This window comes from Actinia tenebrosa, unplaced genomic scaffold, assembly GCF_029948245.1.
Source record: "Actinia tenebrosa isolate PJP-AT-01 unplaced genomic scaffold, QUT_ActTen_1.0 PGA_scaffold5__44_contigs__length_20552954, whole genome shotgun sequence".
NCBI classification, from domain to species: Eukaryota; Metazoa; Cnidaria; class Anthozoa; order Actiniaria; family Actiniidae; genus Actinia; species Actinia tenebrosa.
In genome coordinates, this window is record NW_028292582.1 from 11,025,883 (window position 1) to 11,045,960 (window position 20,078).

The 20,078-nt window shown below is 35.6% G+C and overlaps 2 protein-coding genes and 1 long non-coding RNA gene across 7 annotated transcripts; 2 read left to right on the forward strand and 1 right to left on the reverse strand.

The window, feature by feature from the left end:
• Window positions 1–252: 252 nt before the first annotated feature.
• On the forward strand, window positions 253–2,784 carry LOC116300509 (collagen triple helix repeat-containing protein 1-like). The gene is made up of 3 exons (XM_031709388.2): window positions 253–404; window positions 1,574–1,846; window positions 2,228–2,784. Exons 1-3 carry the CDS (start codon window positions 333–335, stop codon window positions 2,576–2,578), a joined length of 696 nt encoding a protein of 231 aa, XP_031565248.1. The 5' UTR covers window positions 253–332; the 3' UTR covers window positions 2,579–2,784.
• A 1,307-nt stretch (window positions 2,785–4,091) lies between these two features.
• On the reverse strand, window positions 4,092–8,678 carry LOC116300510 (uncharacterized). Of its 4 annotated transcripts, none has more exons than XR_004197620.2 (4): window positions 8,646–8,678; window positions 6,275–6,465; window positions 5,804–5,998; window positions 4,092–4,356 (listed from the first exon to the last, which is right to left on the reverse strand). It is a non-coding gene; the product is annotated as an uncharacterized LOC116300510 (long non-coding RNA). The 4 variants fall into 4 exon arrangements; XR_004197619.2 differs by lacking the exon at window positions 8,646–8,678 and adding an exon at window positions 8,420–8,635; XR_004197621.1 differs by lacking the exon at window positions 6,275–6,465 and having other exon boundaries at window positions 8,646–8,674.
• Window positions 8,679–9,065: 387 nt separating this feature from the next.
• On the forward strand, window positions 9,066–18,871 carry LOC116300507 (alanine--glyoxylate aminotransferase). Of its 2 annotated transcripts, none has more exons than XM_031709384.2 (9): window positions 9,066–9,585; window positions 11,497–11,662; window positions 11,845–12,000; window positions 12,309–12,404; window positions 12,836–12,905; window positions 13,036–13,131; window positions 13,592–13,677; window positions 14,241–14,286; window positions 17,149–18,871. In XM_031709384.2, exons 1-9 carry the CDS (start codon window positions 9,216–9,218, stop codon window positions 17,266–17,268), a joined length of 1,206 nt encoding a protein of 401 aa, XP_031565244.1. In that variant the 5' UTR covers window positions 9,066–9,215; the 3' UTR covers window positions 17,269–18,871. The 2 variants fall into 2 exon arrangements, with proteins under 2 accessions (XP_031565244.1, XP_031565246.1); XM_031709386.2 differs by lacking the exon at window positions 17,149–18,871 and adding an exon at window positions 15,774–16,589 and having other exon boundaries at window positions 9,069–9,585.
• The last annotated feature ends 1,207 nt before the right edge of the window (window positions 18,872–20,078 follow it).

Below are 20,078 nucleotides of genomic sequence, written 5' to 3' on the forward strand. Positions count from 1 at the left end.
TAACGACTTATTTAGTTGTCCTCTCTGGGACTTTGAAGACGACTGATAAACAGAGGTTGGTCATTAATTGACGTGTAAAGTTTGGTAATGAACAGTATGTTTCAATCGCCATACATCAATGTGCCTATACGTTTAGACAAGTCCTCGGTGCTACATTTTGATTTGTCGGAAAAAGCACTCTATTCTGCTTGTTTGTTCTTATCTCAGGCTATCCAATCAGATCCCGGATATTTTTATCGTAGCTCAACAAACAAATTCTCAGTTACAGAGTCTTTCATCTAGGAAGAGCATTGTCATAGAGAGTGGATCCTTAACACTTTGCTCAAGCCAAGATGAAACTTATATTCACGGTTTATCTTTTGATATTGACTGCCCTGTACCTAGAAGTTGATGCGCAGTCCTTGGTAAGTTCTAGGATCGCATTGATGTTATAAGTCCTTATCAAACTCGTGAGGGCCTTAGTTCCAATTCATAGGCTGTTTGTATATGAGTGGGAAACGTGCGGTACTGACTTACAGCACGTACACGGTACTATATGCCGTTACATCGAAATGGCTTTCCATCTATAAGAAATCCGGTACGGATTTGAAAATGGCGTAACACTGAAATGGCTCCCAAGAGAAAGGTTATCGTATGAGTGAGAAACGCACAATACAGACTCACAGCACGTACACGGTACGACATGCCATAACATTGAAATAAGGAAATAACCTCCTATATAAGAATGGTTATCGTATGAATCGACGGTATCGACTTACAGCACGTACATGTACAACATTTAAAATTGGAATGGCTCCCGATTGCCTTCCAGTAAGTCATCCAATCACAACGCGTTGTTATAGGCTACGGTAAAATGGTACGGTTACAGAACAGCTGCAAATGTGCCATATCGTTTCCCACTCATACGAAAACCGCTCTTTGACTTTTAATCAGATGAGATGATGAGATATTTCATCTCGATACTAATTCTCTCAATTGTATGATACCAGAGTCCGTTTTCTAAGATTCGCCCAACTTGTAACCAGTATTTTGTTCCGTTCGTATCAGACATGCCTCGACCAGTTACATTTGAAAGATATAAAATAACTTTAATATGATCACTCCATGACATAGAATTAACACCTCTGACCTTTCTTCGGCTACTTATTGGCTCCGACTCAAACAGAAGCCAAATGCAATATCTTAAACTTTGTAACTCTTGTTTCACACCCACAGCAGAAACCTACCCCCCCCCCCCCCTCTCCCATCTTCAATGCATTCTTTTCTCTTGAAAAAGATATGACAATTTGGTTGTTAGTTAGAGACAAAAGTCACCCATATGACCCATATGATACACGTGCTCGATATATCGATAACCTTGCATATCATTGGCTGAGCTGCTTATGTATGCTATGTCATACCGATATCGATAACTTTGCATGTCATTAGCTTTGCTGCATGTATAGTCTGCCGTCTTATACCGTTACTGACAACGTTGCATGTCGAGATCATGAATAGTAGAGGTTGTTGCAGCCTGTTATTCGAAAGGCATTGATTTCAGTCAAATTAACTGAATTATTCTATATCTGTCGAGACTTGTCCACAAGGTCCTCAAGGCAACCCTGGTAACAACGGTGTTCCTGGTAACAATGGAATGCCAGGATCACCAGGCCGCGACGGACGGGATGCTAAGGGAGAACCTGGACTCAAAGGTGACCGCGGAAAAGCTGGGCCCAAGGGCAAACGCGGAGAAGCTGGGCCGAAAGGTGACCGAGGAGAATCTGGGCCTAAAGGTTCTTGTCCAGGCGTCAACTGGAAACAATGTGTTTGGAAGCGAGACGATGATAAAGATATTGGTCTAATACAGGTAAATTCAAGTATTTTTTCAATCTTATTTTTCTGTTCCCATCAACAACCAATGTACATGTGTAATTAGGCGTTGATATTGACCTTTTTGAGGCTACGCGGAAAACTGGTAACGAGTAGAACGCGCGATGAATCGAGGGGCTGTCTTAAAAGACCACATTTTTTAGTGCATCTCTGATATCTGCTATCAAATTAAATGTGACTCTATTCAAAACGTTAAATCTGTAAAACAAAAAAAAAAAATGGCGTCCCTAAAACAGATCCATGATGCAGCGCGCGTCATACTTGTTACCAGTTTTCCGCGCAACCACGGAAAAGCCAATATCAAGAGAAAACCAATCTTTGGAACATTCTATGTGTGTAATTCTACTTTTCATCATAGGAATGCATTTTCCACAAGAAGAACACCAACACATCTCTTCGTGTGTTTTTCGATGGAACTCTTCGAATTTACAGTTGTACTTCTTGTTGTAAGAGATGGTATTTCACATTCAATGGAGCAGAATGTAGCGGTCCTATGACCATCGAAGGCATCGTGTATACAGAAACCAGTAATAATATTCACCGCCACCGCCACATTGAGGGCTACTGCAACAACATCGCCGTCAAGGGCAAAGTACGAGTTGGATTCTGGGTTGGTAATTGTGCTAATTTTGGAAACGCCGATGCCTACACAGGATGGCAAGCAGTCTCACGTATAGTTATCGAGGAAACATCCCCAGAACAGATATAAATTAAAGCTGGATGATGCATGCATGCAAAGAATGCATAGGATTGTAGGAATATTTAGGAGATGTGATCAAGTAAGAAATAAAAGGGTCTCAAGTAATTAAATGCACTCTCTATAAAAAACAAAATTCTGAAAACGTCCCCACAGACATCTGTATCATTACCTAGCACGAAATAATCAACCTAATAAAATTCTAATATTCAATCAAATTAACTTATATGATTTTGCTTCGTCTGGCTAAAATAGCGAGGTAAATATAATCTTATTCTCTTGGCATGAAAAAGAGCTGATGAAAGGGATAACAACATTTAATCTGAAGTAGCTCGGCTACCTCGTCCCCATTTTACTAAAATATCAAACGGAAAGAAACTACTTAAAAAACAGCCTTACTTTATTTCCTCGTAAGAAGCGACACGAGTAAAAAAACCGTGTGCGCATGCTCTAAATGCGTATGCAAATTTGTCGAAACGTCTTCCTGGTATCGTAATATGTAAACGTGACTTTCATGCCTTCACAAAATGCATAAACTCAGTCAATGCTTATTTTTTGTTGCAAAATTTCGGACTAGAATCACTAGTTATGAATAATAGAATAAAAATCATAGGATAAAAGCTGCAAATTCGGCGTTAAAAACCGTCTACGATCCGTACGATCCAGCCAACCGAAGACCATTCCATTCCATCTACGGACGGTTCCGGATTTTCCAAAATTAAAAAACACTTAAAATTCGGGCATTTAAAATAGGAAAACAAGTTTTAGAATTTGAGCATATTTTGACTATACATAAAGATTATCCATGGCCATTCAAAAGGCGAAAATCAAAAAAAAATTTTTTTTTAAAATTGTGTATCAAGATCTAGTCGTTGACTGAGGCCCAATCACTTGCAATGCCTTTTAGTCAAAACCAAATCCATTCCAGTCCGACATCCAAGTAACATCCAATTTATCTCAATAGCACCTTAATCGAGAAAAATTAGTCGTAAAAAGCTGTAACGATCCACAGAGTCACCTATAGACACATGATGTATGCAGCCCTTTGAAAAACCTTTGCTGCCCACCGGCTTCACAACTCTTCAACCATTGCCGCGATCAAAAATTTTTTTTTTGTTTGGCGGGCCACGATACAAGAATAAGAGCTTTATGATGAGTATTATCTTGCATTCCTATGAAATGTTTTTCAATAAGAATTCATAAAGTTTAATATTCTCCTCTAAACATAAATCTGGATTCTCAATTTTACTGAACTTGATGCGTTTTTCAGTTTCGTGATCCTTCAAGTTGGATGCGCACACAATCTTGAAGAAAACAATCTATAGGGTTTGGAGAGATTGGAAATCTTTCGTGTTGCTCTCCAATTTGAGTTCCCTGCTAGCAGAGCCTATTTTCCTTTCGTTTGGTGGAGTGAGAAAAATAGACTCTGCCGATGTAGGACGTTATACTTGTTTCGCCTTCGTGGCGTAACTTAGCAACGCTGTCATGATTTTGACAGCCGCTCTCGTCAAACAAAAGTGGATCATTAAGTGCTTTATGTCTTTATTTTCTTTCAGTTTTTATAGAATGACATTTTACAGAAAGTAGATGTTACCTTTAAAACCATTATATACCCTTCTCTTTAGATATTGCATTAATTTTTATTCTTATCTTTTACTCTTTAACCAAGGTGGGGACCCATGTACTTTATTTAAAACGCTTGGCACGGTCGTGCTCCAGCACACGGCTGCGAAGCACCCTCTCGACTTGCTTTTGTTGTTCGGTTGCATCGTTGAATTTTGAAACGATTGCTGCAAGGAAAATAAAAAACATATATATTGTACTATACGAAGCATGGGCAGAGGGAATTAAAAAACAAACATGTGTTAGCATTAGAATGAAGCGTCTGAATGGCTAGGGGCAGCATAGTGTTTTTTGTTTTATATATATATGTATGTGTGTGTGTATGTATGTATATATATATGTTTGTATGTGTGTATGTATATATGTATATATATATATGTGTGTGTGTGTATGTATGTATATATGTATGTATGTATGTATGTATATATATATGTATATATGTGTATGTGTGTGTGTGTATATGTGTATATGTATGTATGTATATATATATATATATATGTATATATATAATATTTTTGTATAAGGCATTAAAATAGTTTTACGATTAAAAAACGTATGTTATAAAAAGTGCTAAAAGGTATAAATGATAGAAAGCATTCCGTTCTTTTGTTTTATAGTTTGACTCTTTGTCTCCATTTGTAAGACTAAGTTTCACAGGCCGTTTCAAGTAAAATCATTTTATCTATAATAAATTGTGTAGAGTAAATTAAACAAAATAGAACCATAGCTATGTGGAGGAGGTCGGTGTATGTAAAAAAATAGAACCATAGTTATTTATAGTTATGTGGAGGAGGTCGGTGTATGTAAAAAAAAAAAAAAAAAATTAGAACCATAGTTATTTATAGTTATGTGGAGGAGGTCGGTGTATTTAAAAAAAAAAAAAAAAAAATTAGAACCATAGTTATTTATAGTTAAAGCTAAAAAAAAATAAATAAAATAGAACCATAATTATTTATAGTTATGTGGTTAAGTAGGAGATAAAGAAAAATTGTAACTTTTTATTATTCATTAAAAAAAAACAAAAAAAAAAAACAAAAAAACAAAAAAAAAAAAAAAAAAAAAAAAAAAAAAAAAAAAAAAACAAAAAAAAAAAAAAAACAAACATGTGTGCCAAACACCAACTTGAAATGACAACAAAACTGACACAATTGAATTAGGGTCTACTAATGTGTATTAGGCTGGTGTGTATTTCACGGGTTTGATGAAAACCACCCTAACACACACAAACATAATAAATATGGATTAAATAATACAGAATGATAAAAATGAAATTACAGAAAATTTACAATATTCAAATTTACAATAATAATATTGTGATGATTATGCAAATTACAGAGGATGTTTTATTATAATTCAGTTTTGTTATCCAAAAGGAAACACAATCCAAAAAGAAACCACAGTGCTTATGGCTTTTCACTCTCTTTTCTGTACTAAATATTTTGTAAAAAAAATCTGATATATATATTTATTAACATCAATTGTATCCTATTTCAAAAAAAAGGAAAAAAAAAAAAAAAAAAGAAAAAAAAAAAAAAACCTCGGTCGTAGATACGAAGCCCGAGGCCGAAATGACATGGATTGAAGCTGGTTATTGGTTTTGTGTATTTTACTTACAAATGCCACGTTTCTTTGCTAAACAACAACTGCACCAAGGCCTACACACAGTGCAGCATCCCTTCTTCAGTTTTGAATTCATTTCTTCGTTTGCCGACTTCGCTGAACCAACAACCATCGAAATAACTATCGCCACCAAAAAGAACACCTTGCCTTTCATCTTTTAAAAGTTCACTACTTTGAAGGCGCAAAGTCCTGATAATATGAAGGAAGAAGAAGAATTAGAAGACTGCTAAACAAGAGGTCCATAGGTTGATCCTCGGAGACCTCACGGAGGTCCATAGTGTGATATTTAGTGACCTCACACACGCGTTTTAAGGACGAAGTGTGTACTGCCTGTTTACTTACTTGCTGTAGATCTTTTTGTACAACAACGAAAGTATACCTTGGTGAAAGGTTTGGAAGTGATTATAAGATACTGATCAAATAATAACACCAGTTTAAGAAAGCAAATTAAAGATATACACTCACCAATGATCATGAACAGCCAATCAGCAACTGCCTTGTCGGTGTAATGTCCCCCATCTCCAGCTGGGATGTGATTGGTCGAATCACTTGAGTCGGTGTAATGTTAACCATCTCCAGCTGGGATGTGATTGGTCGAATCACTTGAGTCGGTGTAATGTTAACCATCTCCAGCTGGGACGTGATTGGTCGAATCACTTGAAACACAAATCAATGGGGCACTTTAGAAACTAGCAACAGACTGGGGTAAGTTTTCAATTTTAATCTAAATAGAAAAAAATTGATAGAGTGCAAACAATATAACCGTGAAACTTTAGTGATACTAAATAGTGCAATCTTATGCAAATTCTATTGTTATCTATTGTTTAATTAGCACTATTTAGTAATTAGTGTTTCACGGACTTTAATGTTTGCACTCTATTGTTTTGTCAATTGATAAAGCACCTCATTATAAGTATGTCTGTGAAATTTGAACGCGTTTCGTTGAAAGGAATCAGGACTTTTTTAAGCTTTAAAGGTGTGAAAATGTGTTGTCCCTTGTGACCATACATTCTATGTAAATTTTCGACACTATCAATCGGGAATAACATCAGTTTATCTGAAGTAGAGGAATTTTTAGAATATTTTGACGTCGGCTAGCTCGTTCCCATTTTAGTAAAAATATCAATCGTAAAGAACTATGTTAAAACAGCTCTATTTGTGTAATTAATTTTTATTTTATTTTCTTGTCGGAAGCGACACGAGTAAAAAACTTCTGCGCATGCACTAAATGCGTATGCAAATTAGTCGAAACGTCTTCCTGTTTTTGTAACATGTAAACTTGACTTTCATGCCTGATAAATGGACTTCACAAAATGCATATAAATAAACTTATTTATATTAGAGTCAATTATTTATATTAGAGTCAATGCTTGAAATTCAAGGCTAATTCTTTCGCAATTGTCTTTTTACGATACAGTATCTTGGTCTCACAAAAGTATATAAAAAAGAAAAGTATAATTAGTTATAAGTATAAGTATAATTACCGCGACCTAACATCTATTTCACTAAGCTGCTCTCAGTCTGAACTCTAGCTCAGCTGGTAGAGCATCGGTAATGCAATTCCGAAGGTCGTGGGTTCGATTCCCAGCGAGGTCGGAAATTATTTTTTCAGAATTTAATTCCAAGGGTCTTTCGCCCGGAATAACCTCGTTCCCAAGCACTATAACTTATCTATATTTCTATGTCTTCATATAATTTTTTAGTATACTCCGAGAAAACAAACGTTCACTTTCTCACTCAAACTCTTTTAATTCTTAGAATATGTACTGAAACAAGACACGCATACGCAAATGTTTTTCTCTAGTGTCTACTTCAGTGATCAGGAGTAAGCACAGAACTCTGATTGATAGCAAGGTTTGAAAGCATGATTTTCATTGATTATATTTCACTTCCAGTAAACTGCGCATGCGCCAAAAATGGATCATGTCAGAGTCCTCGCCGCAGTCCAAAAGAAGCGCAGGCTCTGGGTGCCAGATTTTGCAAAATTTCGGAAAAGAATCACTAGTTATGAATGATAAAATAAAAATCACAGTATAAAATCTGAAAATTCGGCGTAAAAAAACGCCTACGATCCGTGCGATCCAGCCAACCGAAGTCCAGTCCATTCCACCTACGTATGGTTCCAGATTTTCCAAAATTAAAAAACACTCAAAATTCGGGCATTTAGAAGATAAAAACAAGTTTTCGAAGTTGGGCATGTTTTTACTATACGTTAAGATTATCCATGGCCATTCAAAAGGTGAAAATAAAAAAAAAAGTTTTGTGAATCAATCTCCAGTCACTGACTAAGGCTCAGTCACTTGCAATCCATTTCAGTCAAAACCAATCCATTCCAGTCACATGCAATTTATCTCAATAGCATCTTAATAGAGAAATATTAGCCGTAAAAATCTGTAACGATCGACAGAGCCACCTATAGACACATTATGTATACAGTCCTTTGAAACCTTTGCCGATGACCGGCTTTTACAATAGGAATTAAACCAGTGCCGTGATCAAAACCAACCTATTGAAGGCGGTATCCCTTCTATAGAGTAAAAACCTGACTAAGTACAAATTCCTTATAAGTATTCCTTGATAGTATGTATTTAAGAGTCGAACTTGTTTTACCGTCCGCGAGTTGTCTGATACGATTCTTATCCACATCCATGTAGGCACCTTTCAATTGATTTGTTTTTCAATTTATCTGACCAATCACAGCCCAGGCGGTGGGTGACATACGTCACGATCACAAAAATCGAAATATTCTAACGAGGCAGTTGTTCTTATAATGACATCCTAGGAAAACTTCAGGAAAATAAAGACTAATGAGATGACGAAATATCAGAACACTTACCGGATGTTGAGGTGCCTCTTTTCAATTTCACCCCCTCCCCCCCCTTCCCACGACGATTACGTTTTCCAGGTTATCCATGCTGTGACGTCGAGGGCTATTGATCTGCGTGATCGTTGACATGATTGTCCCTCAGACATTCGTGCTAGCTGCAGCACGTACCGTTACTCTCTGCATCATTTAATTAATAATTTATCTAATTTATTTATACATTTTAATTATTTTCACATAGAATTTTAAGGATTTTTTCTATAGGTAAGGATTTTTTCCATAAATGTATTGACTTTCAAGACTTACGAATTTCATATAGTTGTGCGTTGGGTCACGATCACTTGACGTCATGCAATCACGTGACATGGCACACCCCTAACATGCCTGCCATTGAGGACTGCTGACCAGCCAATGACCGAACAAATAAATTTGACCGGCTGCTTGTGGTTCGCAGATAACGTAATATTTGCTAAGGGAAAAAGTAGAGTTTTTCTGAGCTTGTTGTTTTGAACGGCTTTGAGTTTTTTTCTAAATCGAATCGCATTTAAAGGGAACTTGGTTCTATTTGAAATATATTGAAATATGGCTTCGTTTGGTTTGGAGAAAAAGACAAAAATCCCTCCACCAGAGCAATTGCTGAAGCCATTATGGCCGCATCCAAAGTTTCTCTTTGGGCCAGGACCGTCGAATCCTAACGCTCGAATCTACAACGCGTCGTCCTTGCCGATGTTGGGGCACTTCCAGACGGAGTTTCATCACATCCTAGATGAAATTCAGGCTGGTCTTCGTTATGCCTTCCAAACAACCAACACATACACGATCGTGTTTACTGGAGCAGGGCATACCGGCATGGAAGGAGCTATGATGAATATTGTGGAAAGAGAACAGAAAATTCTGATCTGTTTGAATGGGATGTGGGGAATGAGAGCTAAAAACATCGCCGAAAGACAAGGTAAATTTAAATTAATTCTTACTAAACAGCCACGTGTCATAAATTCCTCGCACCTGTTTGCTACCACAGCATTTATAGCCTATTTATCTTACTATAAAACCCCTAAACAGAACCAATATCTTCCATACTTCGTTCCATTTTTAAAAAAATTTCTAGTGAGGAAAAACAAGGAATTAGAAAAAGCCATATTAACGTCCCTTCCGGCGCGTAAACTATAGACAACAAACTGGTTTATCAGGTTTTTGAGCTTGCACTTTAAATGGTTGCCATGCATGTTTTCATTTCATAAATTGCTTTATAGATTTTTATTGTAAATGATTCATTTTGTGAGCTAGAAATATTAAGCATGACTTCAAAAACAGCTGTCTACCACAAAATGATAATGCTTCGTAAAATTCATTACGTGAATGAATTTTATTATATATATATATTTTTTACAATGGTTTAGGAGACGTCTATTGTGTCAAACTTGTGACTAAAAAAATGTTCTTTTTGAATCCTCAAAAACTGTAAATTGTTCTAAGCGGTTATTCTTCAGATACGAAGTCTTAATAAGATATTTGTTATTCGTTTACTTTGTGAATAGATTAAGAAATAGTATAAATATTTCGATATCCTTGTACATGTATGCATATTGTCGTAATTTGTTGTAAACATCACGTAGCGACCGACGCTTTGCCAAAGGTCACGCATTTTATAACACTTGTGTATATCAAGGAAAGAAATTTATTTTCAAAATCACTCATATGTGAACAGTGTAGTAGTATGGTGGCAGTATTTTTGTATGTGGACCTCTCTTTTCAGAGATATAAACATCTGAAATATCAATATGCAAATGAGATGACTTAAATTCAAGAATGGGTTGCATTTTACATAGTGTAATTTACGACAAGTGTTCTGAAGTGAAATAACCTAAAAGTGTACAAAGCCATATATTTCAGTTATAAGGATTATTTGCAAATAACCCAAAACAGCAGTACATTCCACAAAAGCATTTTTGTATAATAAATTAGTCTTGAATTTAGGTCATCTCATTTGCATATTGATATTTCAAATGTTTATATCTGCGAAAAGAAAATTTGACATACAAAAATACTGCAACCATACTACTGCACTATTCACATATAAGTGATTCTAAAAATTATTATTTTTTCCTTGATATACACTATAATGGAAAGTTAGTTTTATATATTTTTATTTTTGATATTGTCTTATCTGCCATTGTTTATCTAAATATTGAATAAATATATATTATACGTTAGAAGTGAGTTTATCATAAAAAAGTGTAATATTAAACTTGAATAAAAACTAGGACGTTCTTGGAATATCCAAAAATAGCTGGTTTGACATATAGCTCTTAAGGTGGTGTTACGAGAGACAATTCATAATGGCAATTATTGCTTGCGCAACAATGTTGCTCAAAAAAATTATTCTCATGTAGAATGGTGAGTGGTTACGATTTATGATATTTTATTGTGGCAAGATGTTGCAGGCTTTTGAACAACCTTCAAAACTTATAAAATTGTTGGTACAAATTTGTGGTGTTGTGTGTGCCATGTTTTGCACAAACTTCTAACTCAAATTCAATGATGATGCACTAAAAATCCTCTTCTGTAACATCACACTTAGTCTCATTTATAAAATCATAACTATAATTGTGCCGCCATGTAACTAGATAATTTTAAATATATTGCATAACTTCTATATAGAAATATAGATAAGTTATAGTGCTTGGGAACGAGGTTACTCCGGACGAAAGACCCTTGGAAATAAATTCGGAAAAATTAATTTCCGACCTCGCTGGGAATATTAGTGTACTAACTATGTCACGGCTGAAGTAAAACTATTCTAAGATCTACCATCCACTATTAGTCTACTAATACTAAATTTCTTATGTATTTCATGCAATAGGTCTAGATGTAAGAGTAATAGAGAAGCCTGCTGGTGAGGCCTTCACTTTGGAAGACATCAAGAAAGGTCTAGAGGAACATAAACCAGTTGCTATGTTCATTACACACAGCGAGTCATCAACTGGTGTGTGTCAACCTTTGGAGGGTGTTGGTGCACTTTGCCACAAGTAAGACTAAACAAACATTTTTTTGTTTTCTCAAAAACTTATTTCCAAGGGGTGGGGAGGGTCTGAGGAGGGTATATTGTGTAGTTCCAGAAAATTAAGATTTACATGGTTATAATCTCTCACAAAAGAGATAATTTTGGATTGTCTGTCAGATTTTAAGTGTGTGTTTTGTTGATTGTAAGGTATGACTGTCTTGTAATTGCTGATACTGTAGCCTCTCTTGGTGGAACACCTTTCTTCACTGATGACTTAGAGTTAGATGTTGTATATACAGGATCACAGAAAGTCTTTGCCTGTCCACCAGGCATTTGTCCCATTACATTCAGTCCAAAAGCAATGTAAGTAAATATAAAATATATATAAATAGAATAGGTTTAAAAAAATAAGTATTCTATGTAACAGTGGGATTTGGAATTTCCAAGCAGTGGGAAGGGTCTGAGGAGTGTATATTGTGTAGGTCCAGAAAATATCCACACCTCCTCCACAGAGGGGGATTGGAATTTCTAAGGGGTAAGGAGGGCGTGTGTAGGGTATATCATGTAGTTTCAGAAATTATCCATTCCTCCCCCACAGAGGGGATCAAGATTTTCTAACTTGCATAGGTAAAGAGTGATATTTACTTGTTTTTTAACTGTTGTTGTTATAGTGAAAGAGTCAAGAATAGGAAAACACCAGTGCCCTCATTCTATCTTGACATACTCGAACTTGGAAACTATTGGGGATGTGATGGTCAACCACGCAGGTATTAAATTCTACATTCTATATTTTACTATTTATTTTCTGGTTTTTAAGTGTTAAACCAGAAGATAAGTTGTAATTACCTCACAATATATTTATATGTGCTGCCCTTAAAGTGCTACTCTGACGAAAATCGCTCAAACTTGGATTCAGCTGACACTTACTAAGAATACTCTTTAAAGGTCCAATAATCACTGTATGAAGTGTTTTCTCGATATTCAGGATGAAAGTCTAAAATGAGTCTGTCCTCCCTGCAAGCAAAAATGATTCAACATACTTGCTAGCTGGCTGCAAGATCTTTCAGTGATGAGTGGAGAATAGACTTTAGGATAAATCAGTACCAAGTTATTGGCCTTGATGTAATGTTATTTGGCTTGTAATATATAAAGTACCTTGTGTATGACTGTGAATTAATTATAACTTTTTATTTCCTAGATATCATCACACTGCTCCTATCAACCTTCTCTACACTTTAAGAGAAAGCCTTGCAATGCTTGTTGAGGAAGTAAGTCATTACTAAATTAATCAATAATATCAATATTTATCATTTAACTTCCACCCCACCCCACCCCTGTCTTGGTCACATGATTTTATATAACTATTAATATTTTTTTATTCATATATGTTTTTGTTAGGGTCTAGAAAATTGCTGGAAGAGACATCATGACAACATTGAAATTTTCTGGGCAGGAATTGAAAAGATGGGACTAGAAATGTTTGTCAAAGACAAAGTAAGTGTAATGTAGCCTTTAAGGGAAGCACAGGTGGCGTGTGCTGCTAATGAGCCACCTCTCACCAATGCAACCCGGGTTCAAGCTCTGCCGGTCTCGGTGTCGTATGTGAGTGGAGTCGTTCGTAGGTTCTCTCCTGTGCTTTGAGGGTTTTTCCTCTGGGTTCTCCCGTTTTTCCAACCTCCACAAAAATCAACTTCTAAATTCTAATTCAATCTACCGGCTGCCTTATCAATTGGGTCGCAACGCCTGCTAGGCATTAAGCCGTCCACCTAGGAGTGGTAAACGTATTAGACCATCTTTAATAGTAAGATTGATTTGTTAGATAAACGCAACATGACAGCTGTTTCAATTCGTTATGTATATATTGAGGGTTTTTGAGTTGTGTATATATTTGCACCCCACGAATAATCATGACATTCTTTGAGTTAATCATTCTTTTACTTACACAATTGTGTAGAATCTGAGGCTTCCGACTGTGACAACCATCAAGATTCCAGAAGGATACCCAGACTGGAAGGCCGTAGGGAGTTATCTAATGGAAAAGTAAGTAGATTTCTCTTAATGGCATGCGAGGCTAACATGGAAAGACAAACTTACAAAAGCAAACTTTTTGTAGATGGAATATTTCACAAATTGGAGTTCCTGTTTGATATAAAAAGTCATTGTGCACTGCTTGCACAACACACTTGTTCCAGATGGCATCCTGCCAAGATTAGTTTTATGACGTGGTGTCAGAAGTGGGATTTGGACCCACATTTCCATTCAGAGACCAGAACTCCAAATTTCTCCATACCTCAGTTAAATATTTTAGGCACTGCAGAAACCCCTTCTTAGAAGGGACTGGATCATGCATATGTCATATATTGGAGTTCTTGTATTTTAAATTCATTGTGCGCATAATGATGGCATAATCCTGTTTCAAGTGATTATATGGCAATTCTCCTGTATTTCCTTGCATTCTACTCAATAATTTTGAGAAGGGTCTACTAAGTTGTCAATATAATTTTAAATTACATCCATAATAATAGGATGTGTTACATGTAAATTCTGCTGATATTTTGTACTTTCATTCTTAACTAATATAATATATCGTCTCTTGTTTATAGGTATCACTTTGAAATTGTTGGTGGTATGGGTCCTACAGTTGGATTGGTACGTAATATAAGACTAAGCTTGTCCATTTATTGACTTTGTTAACAACAACAAGGGGGTTGGCATTAGATCACTAACCTTTGACCCATATGACTGGGATAAGTAACCCTCAAGTCAATGTCTGAGTAATTTTTTGGGCCCCCCCAATAATTTCACAACTTTTTTTTAAACAAACGTGCAGCTAAATTTCAAACACTATTATCTTAAAATTGATAGAGGCGACTCATTTTTCCCAAAAAAGTTCACATAGTTGGCATTTGTAAATGATGAAAACTCAAAACAAGAAGAAAAGCACATACTTGAAAGAAACCATTATTATTTGCATTTAGAAATTCGTGTCTGAACCTTGTCGATTTCATTCTTGGCTTCTTTTATATATTCATGAGGTTGGGATATTTCAGTTGCAAGTTTCTTGTTGAGTAAGATGTCAAGAGAAACTGGTCTTTTTGCACATAAAATAAAGAATTTTAATTATTAATTATGCTGTTTTGTAAAGTTGATAAAAGTTGATACGGTCATATGGGGCGTGGCATAATGAGCCCCCCAATAATTTTACCCCTGCTACGGGCCTGTTTTATGTGCTCTGCACTCTTTGTATGGTTTCCTGGGTTTGGCTCCTAAAAAAGGGGGATATTACTAGTGCAATTCTGTCCCTCTCTTTCCCATCCTTCCATTAACACAAATAGATTGAATGAATCATATTAACGTGGACTGTACCACGCCACTACTAGCAGCTAGATCACATTTAAAAGGAAATTAATTATTAAAATATAAGCACTTTATTACCTGACTAACTTTTAAAAGACTTAATATGTAACTTAAGTAATCGAAGAAATTGTTAGAATAGAAAAAGGGAATGTTAGTGTTTTTATTTCTTTTGGCATCCAAGTCACGTCACGACTGCCCATTTTGGATGAATTTAACAAAAATTTACTATAATTGAGTGTTATTACTTAGTTTATCGTTATAATAAATCTTTAGGCTTTTAAAAAGCACCACAGACGCTGAATGAGTAGAATTTTTTTACAGTCTAGCTATAAACTTATTAATAAGCACTGAGAGGGTACTTGGATAGCTCGGGTTCATCATTTCTAGATAGCTTAGTTAAAAAAGCATGACAAACTTAACATAATATCTGTCTGTCTGTCTGATGCGCACAGTATGTAAAATAATTTCATGTTAAGTTAAACAAAAACACTTCAAATTGCAAAGAAGTTAACACCTTTTCATTTTCTTTATGTCATGTCGGCCATTTTGAATTTATCACGTGACTAATCCCTATCACGTGAGTCTAGAAAAACGGTGAAAAATGGCGGGAATTATATATGTATATGTATATTTATATATATATATTTTTTCGTTTCTAAAAAGTGATAAAATTGTCTTCAAAATACTATGAATATGGAATTTCATGTAGGTAAAGATCAAGTTTAGGAAGTCGGATTTTTTCTGCTTATTTTAATCTTTTTAAACTGGTTTACCCATAGGTGTGGCGCATTGGCCTCATGGGGTTGAATAGCCGAAAGGAAAACATCCCGTCCGTGCTGCGTCTTTTTGAAGAAGCTTTCAATCATGTCAAGGCAGAAAAGTGAATCTACTCGCTTCAGCCTCAAGTCTCCGCTCTTTATAGCGTGTGTTTGACTTATAGACATTAATTAAGCTTATTTTTAGTTGGAATGGGTTCTTAGGACCAAAGTTTTAAATATTAGGGAAAATTATTTTTTATGAATAAGAAAATGATGAGGGACATCTTACTAAGCAGGAAATGAGTAATTTAATATTAGAATTTCATTTATGATTAATGGATTACAATAGATTGATTGATTCAGAGGAATTTTGGTGTGACATATTTAGCTCCAAGTTATAAAATAGAAATAAATTCTGTAGTAAAATAGTTAAATAAATTCTAGATAAATTTCAGGGGAAAAAAATTATATCACAATAGTTTTAAAAGGTTCCATAACTTATTTTGGTGTATATATATTATATCTTATTAGTTGTAGGTACAAAGTTTTTAGGTTGAAAACTGTAAGGTGTATATTTTTAAGTAGTTTACATTTCAAAAACTTCTCAACGATCAATCACGTGATAATTTAAGATGCAACTCACTTCTGGGTTGGCTGGATTCCAGAGTATACCGAGTGACCTCAGATATATGAGAGATTCCTCGCGTAAAACGAAAAAATTAAAAAGTGTATAAATTTTATTACATTTTCTGTTATTCTAAGTTTGCTAAGGTTATGGTTTCAAAAATTGTTTCTTTGTTATTTAAAGTGGAATAAAAATAAATTATTACAATCATTTATCATTGCTCTGTCCATAATATTTGAAGTTTGCCAACTGGAAGCATTAGGACCCTGACATACCTCACAACTATCTACAATGGGATTGGGTACGAGAACTGACAACACTACGAGTGTGAAAAAAATTGACGAGACATATATTCACTGCAGCAACTGAAAGCAACGAAAACCGCACCTCGACAACAACGCAGCAACCTAATACTGACCGGCAAAAACGACAACATAACAGAGAAAAGGAATGGAAACTAGTAGAATGCTTTGCACCCCAAGAATGAGGAATTTTCGACTTGGCTATAGTCATGTGACTTATCACGCGACATTTTAAACATTACTGACGTGACGATGATAACGGCGACAGGTTTAAAAACTATTCATTTTTACTTATTACCAATCACGTGACGTGCTAAATACTTAGTCATGTGACTTGTTTCTAATCACGTGACTGGCGTAGATTTGAATCGACTATTTTGATGCCGGATTTTCCAATCACGTGACTTGTTAAATACCAAGTCATGTGACTTGTTGCTAATCACGTGACTATTTTTATCTGATTTTTCAGGTTTGGAGAGTTGGTTTCATGGGACCAGTAAACAGTCAAAAGGACAACGTCCACCTGGTGTTACGCATGTTCAAGGAAGGGCTTGATAAGTTCTCGGGAAGATCGATATCTCGTCTGTAAGTCTGTATTCAACGCAAACTAATCCCTTCCCACCACTAGGTAGGGTCACGTGATCATGTTTCCGCCGTCTTGGAAAGAAAAAAAAAAAATCAATGCTTTTTCGCTGTTGTATCATGATCACAGCGTGGGACAATCACAACAGAGTTAGGCTCCAAACTAGGTGAAAGCCAAAAGATCGAATTAGAATTTAGTAGCTGATTTTTGAGGAGGGAGGAAAACCGGAGAACCCGGAGAAAAACCCTCGAAGCACAGGAGAGAACCAACAAACAACTCTACTCAAATACGACATCGAGCTCGGGCAGCATTAGTGACATGCGGCGCATTAGCAGCGCACACCACCGGTGCAAGATAAACTGTGGAATCTCTGATGAGATGACAGTGTTGTGGTTTAATGGCAGCAAGTGTAGATGTGAGTGGAGTTATACCCCATTCACACCTAAACGTGTTTAGTTAAACTATGTTTTCATTAGGAAAAAAATTGAGAAACTAGAAACCTACAATATAATAAAACTTTCTGAAATATTATCAGAGCAAGACAAAGGATAGCTTACATGCATTATTTCACCAAATATTGTGCAGTGTTCGTAGATAGTTTTCCAAACCTGTTTAGTTAAACCACTTTAAAACATGTTTAAGCCTTGGTGTGAATGGGGTATAAGTGTTTCTTTTGGTGTTTCGACGGTTTTCTTCGGTCATCAAATTTTGTTTTCAATCTTTGATTTGTAATTAGAATCAGAAGAGAAGGAGTCACTCTGTAGAAATGCCGCTGATACTGAACTAGAACTGTTTATTCTCAAACGAAGAAAGAACTGGAATACATAAAAATACTTATCTATGACAATAGATCTTTCCAGAATTATTTGCTTCGGAGAGACCACGAAATAAACAAAAGCTTTGAATCGAGGTTAGAGTTGATAAAACAGATATAGAACTGGTATAATTTAGTTTATACCAATAATTTTTTTTTTTTTTTAAATTTTTAATTAATTAATTTTTATTTATTTTTAAATCTTAACATGGAAACATTGTTTCGTGGTCACTCGAGAGAGTTCGGGAAAGGTCTATTCGTTTTACTTTGCTGTTTACAACGGAAACTGATCACGTGCCCTTTTTACCATCTGTCAATGATTTCCCATTCACGCTAAGCATACAATAGCATCACAAAAACTTATAAACTTAATAACATTATATACATCAGGCATAAATAACTTATCACAATTCCTAAATTATTTCACTCATAACAAAAAAGTGCGACGGATAACGTTGATAGGACGAGGATATTATATTAAAAATATGGCCAAACCTTGTGTGTCTCTTAAAGCTAGGGTGTGATTTTTGAGCTTAATCATATCGTTTTGCTTAGGTGTGAATTCATTTGCACCGATACAGAAATATTTAATAACAGTGAATTTTCTTTATCACATTCAATTTCTGCATTGATAGTAAATAGTCTCTTTCACAGCTCTTTTGCGCCATCTTGGAAGGTAACCGTTCATCAAAGCGAGAACAACAGTGACTCTTTGGTCATCGCTAACTCAGGTCCCATTTGGGTCCAAATTATCCACTTTTACTACCTTTAAAATTTAAAATGCTTTTACGAGTTCTTTCGAGTTATGTTTTTATTGCTCTTGAATTAATATTTAAAATAACAAGCTAGAAGTGCAAACCATTTTGGTGTCTCGTCGTCGTCGTCGTCGTCGTCGTCGTCGTCGTCGTCGTCGTCGTCTTCTTCTTCTTCTTCTTCTTCTCCTCCTCCTCCTCCTGCTTTCGGTTCTTAGGCGGTCGAGGAGAGCAGACAAGCGATCTGCGGATTGGGTCGTCTGTCGATGTAATCGTCGTATCGGCTGTCTTATTTGCTTTAGTCAGAATAATCATCATCATCATGCATCTGCTTGTCTTGCTGATTCTTCTTCTTCTTCTTCTCTTTCTTCTCTTCTTTCTATTCTTCTTCTTCTTCCCTTCTTCTTCTTCTTCTCCTTCTTCTTCTTCTTCTTCTTCTTCTCCCTTCTCCTTCTATATTATTTTAGTTAACTCCCGTTTTAGGTAGAGTTAGTTTATTTTTAGGACAGCCCTCTTGTTTATTTTATTCCCTTTTGGTAAAGAAAACAAATTTTCCCCTCACCTTAGCCTAGGACCGTGTCCTTATTTCCGAATCCTTAATTGAAAATTGGAGCGCTATTTATTCCTAAGTGTTATTTTTAATAAAGGTTTTAAGTGAATAATAATGCATCGGCGTACGAATATATAAAATGTATCTTCAAGATTTTGAAGGGCAATAGTCCTTGAATCTATGACATTTTCATTTATTCACTTATCACTCATTTGTTCGTTCATTCTTACTTGCATTTTTTCTTTCTTTTTATTCATTTATCAATGTTTATAGATCCATCTTACTACCCATACATCCATTAATAGCGCAGCAAAACCGTGACGTCATAAAAACGAAGACAAAGGCGAAATTCGGACAAACAAATTTACAAGTTTACTTTCAGCAGATAATTTTCACAGCCGATCGCAGTTGATCTTAGTTTACATGGGTTATTATTGTAACTTTAAGTAAAAATTATGAAATCTGTTCGTATAATCCTCGTAGCGGTTAAACAGAATGCAATGTTTGTCCGAATCTTTAAGCTATTTTTAGAATCAGTGCGCTGCGCTATTACTTCATCAATTCATTGCTTTTCTATTCATTTTTCATTTTTGTCCATTCCTTTCCCACGCGCCCGCGCGCAAAGATGGAACATTAATTAAAACAACGACACCTCTCTCTCCTCTTCCTCGATAACACCATACTATAAAACGCCTATTCA

Bases quoted from the DNA above. Each gene is read 5' to 3' on its own strand.
- LOC116300507 (XM_031709384.2), top strand. From the start codon at position 9,216: ATGGCTTCGTTTGGTTTGGAGAAAAAGACAAAAATCCCTCCACCAGAG. The intron at 12,001-12,308 runs GTAAGTAAATAT...TTGTTGTTATAG, and splicing joins ACATTCAGTCCAAAAGCAAT to TGAAAGAGTCAAGAATAGGA. The intron at 13,678-14,240 runs GTAAGTAGATTT...TCTTGTTTATAG, and splicing joins GGGAGTTATCTAATGGAAAA to GTATCACTTTGAAATTGTTG.
- LOC116300509 (XM_031709388.2), top strand. From the start codon at position 333: ATGAAACTTATATTCACGGTTTATCTTTTGATATTGACTGCCCTGTAC. The intron at 405-1,573 runs GTAAGTTCTAGG...ATATCTGTCGAG, and splicing joins AAGTTGATGCGCAGTCCTTG to ACTTGTCCACAAGGTCCTCA. The intron at 1,847-2,227 runs GTAAATTCAAGT...TTTTCATCATAG, and splicing joins AAGATATTGGTCTAATACAG to GAATGCATTTTCCACAAGAA.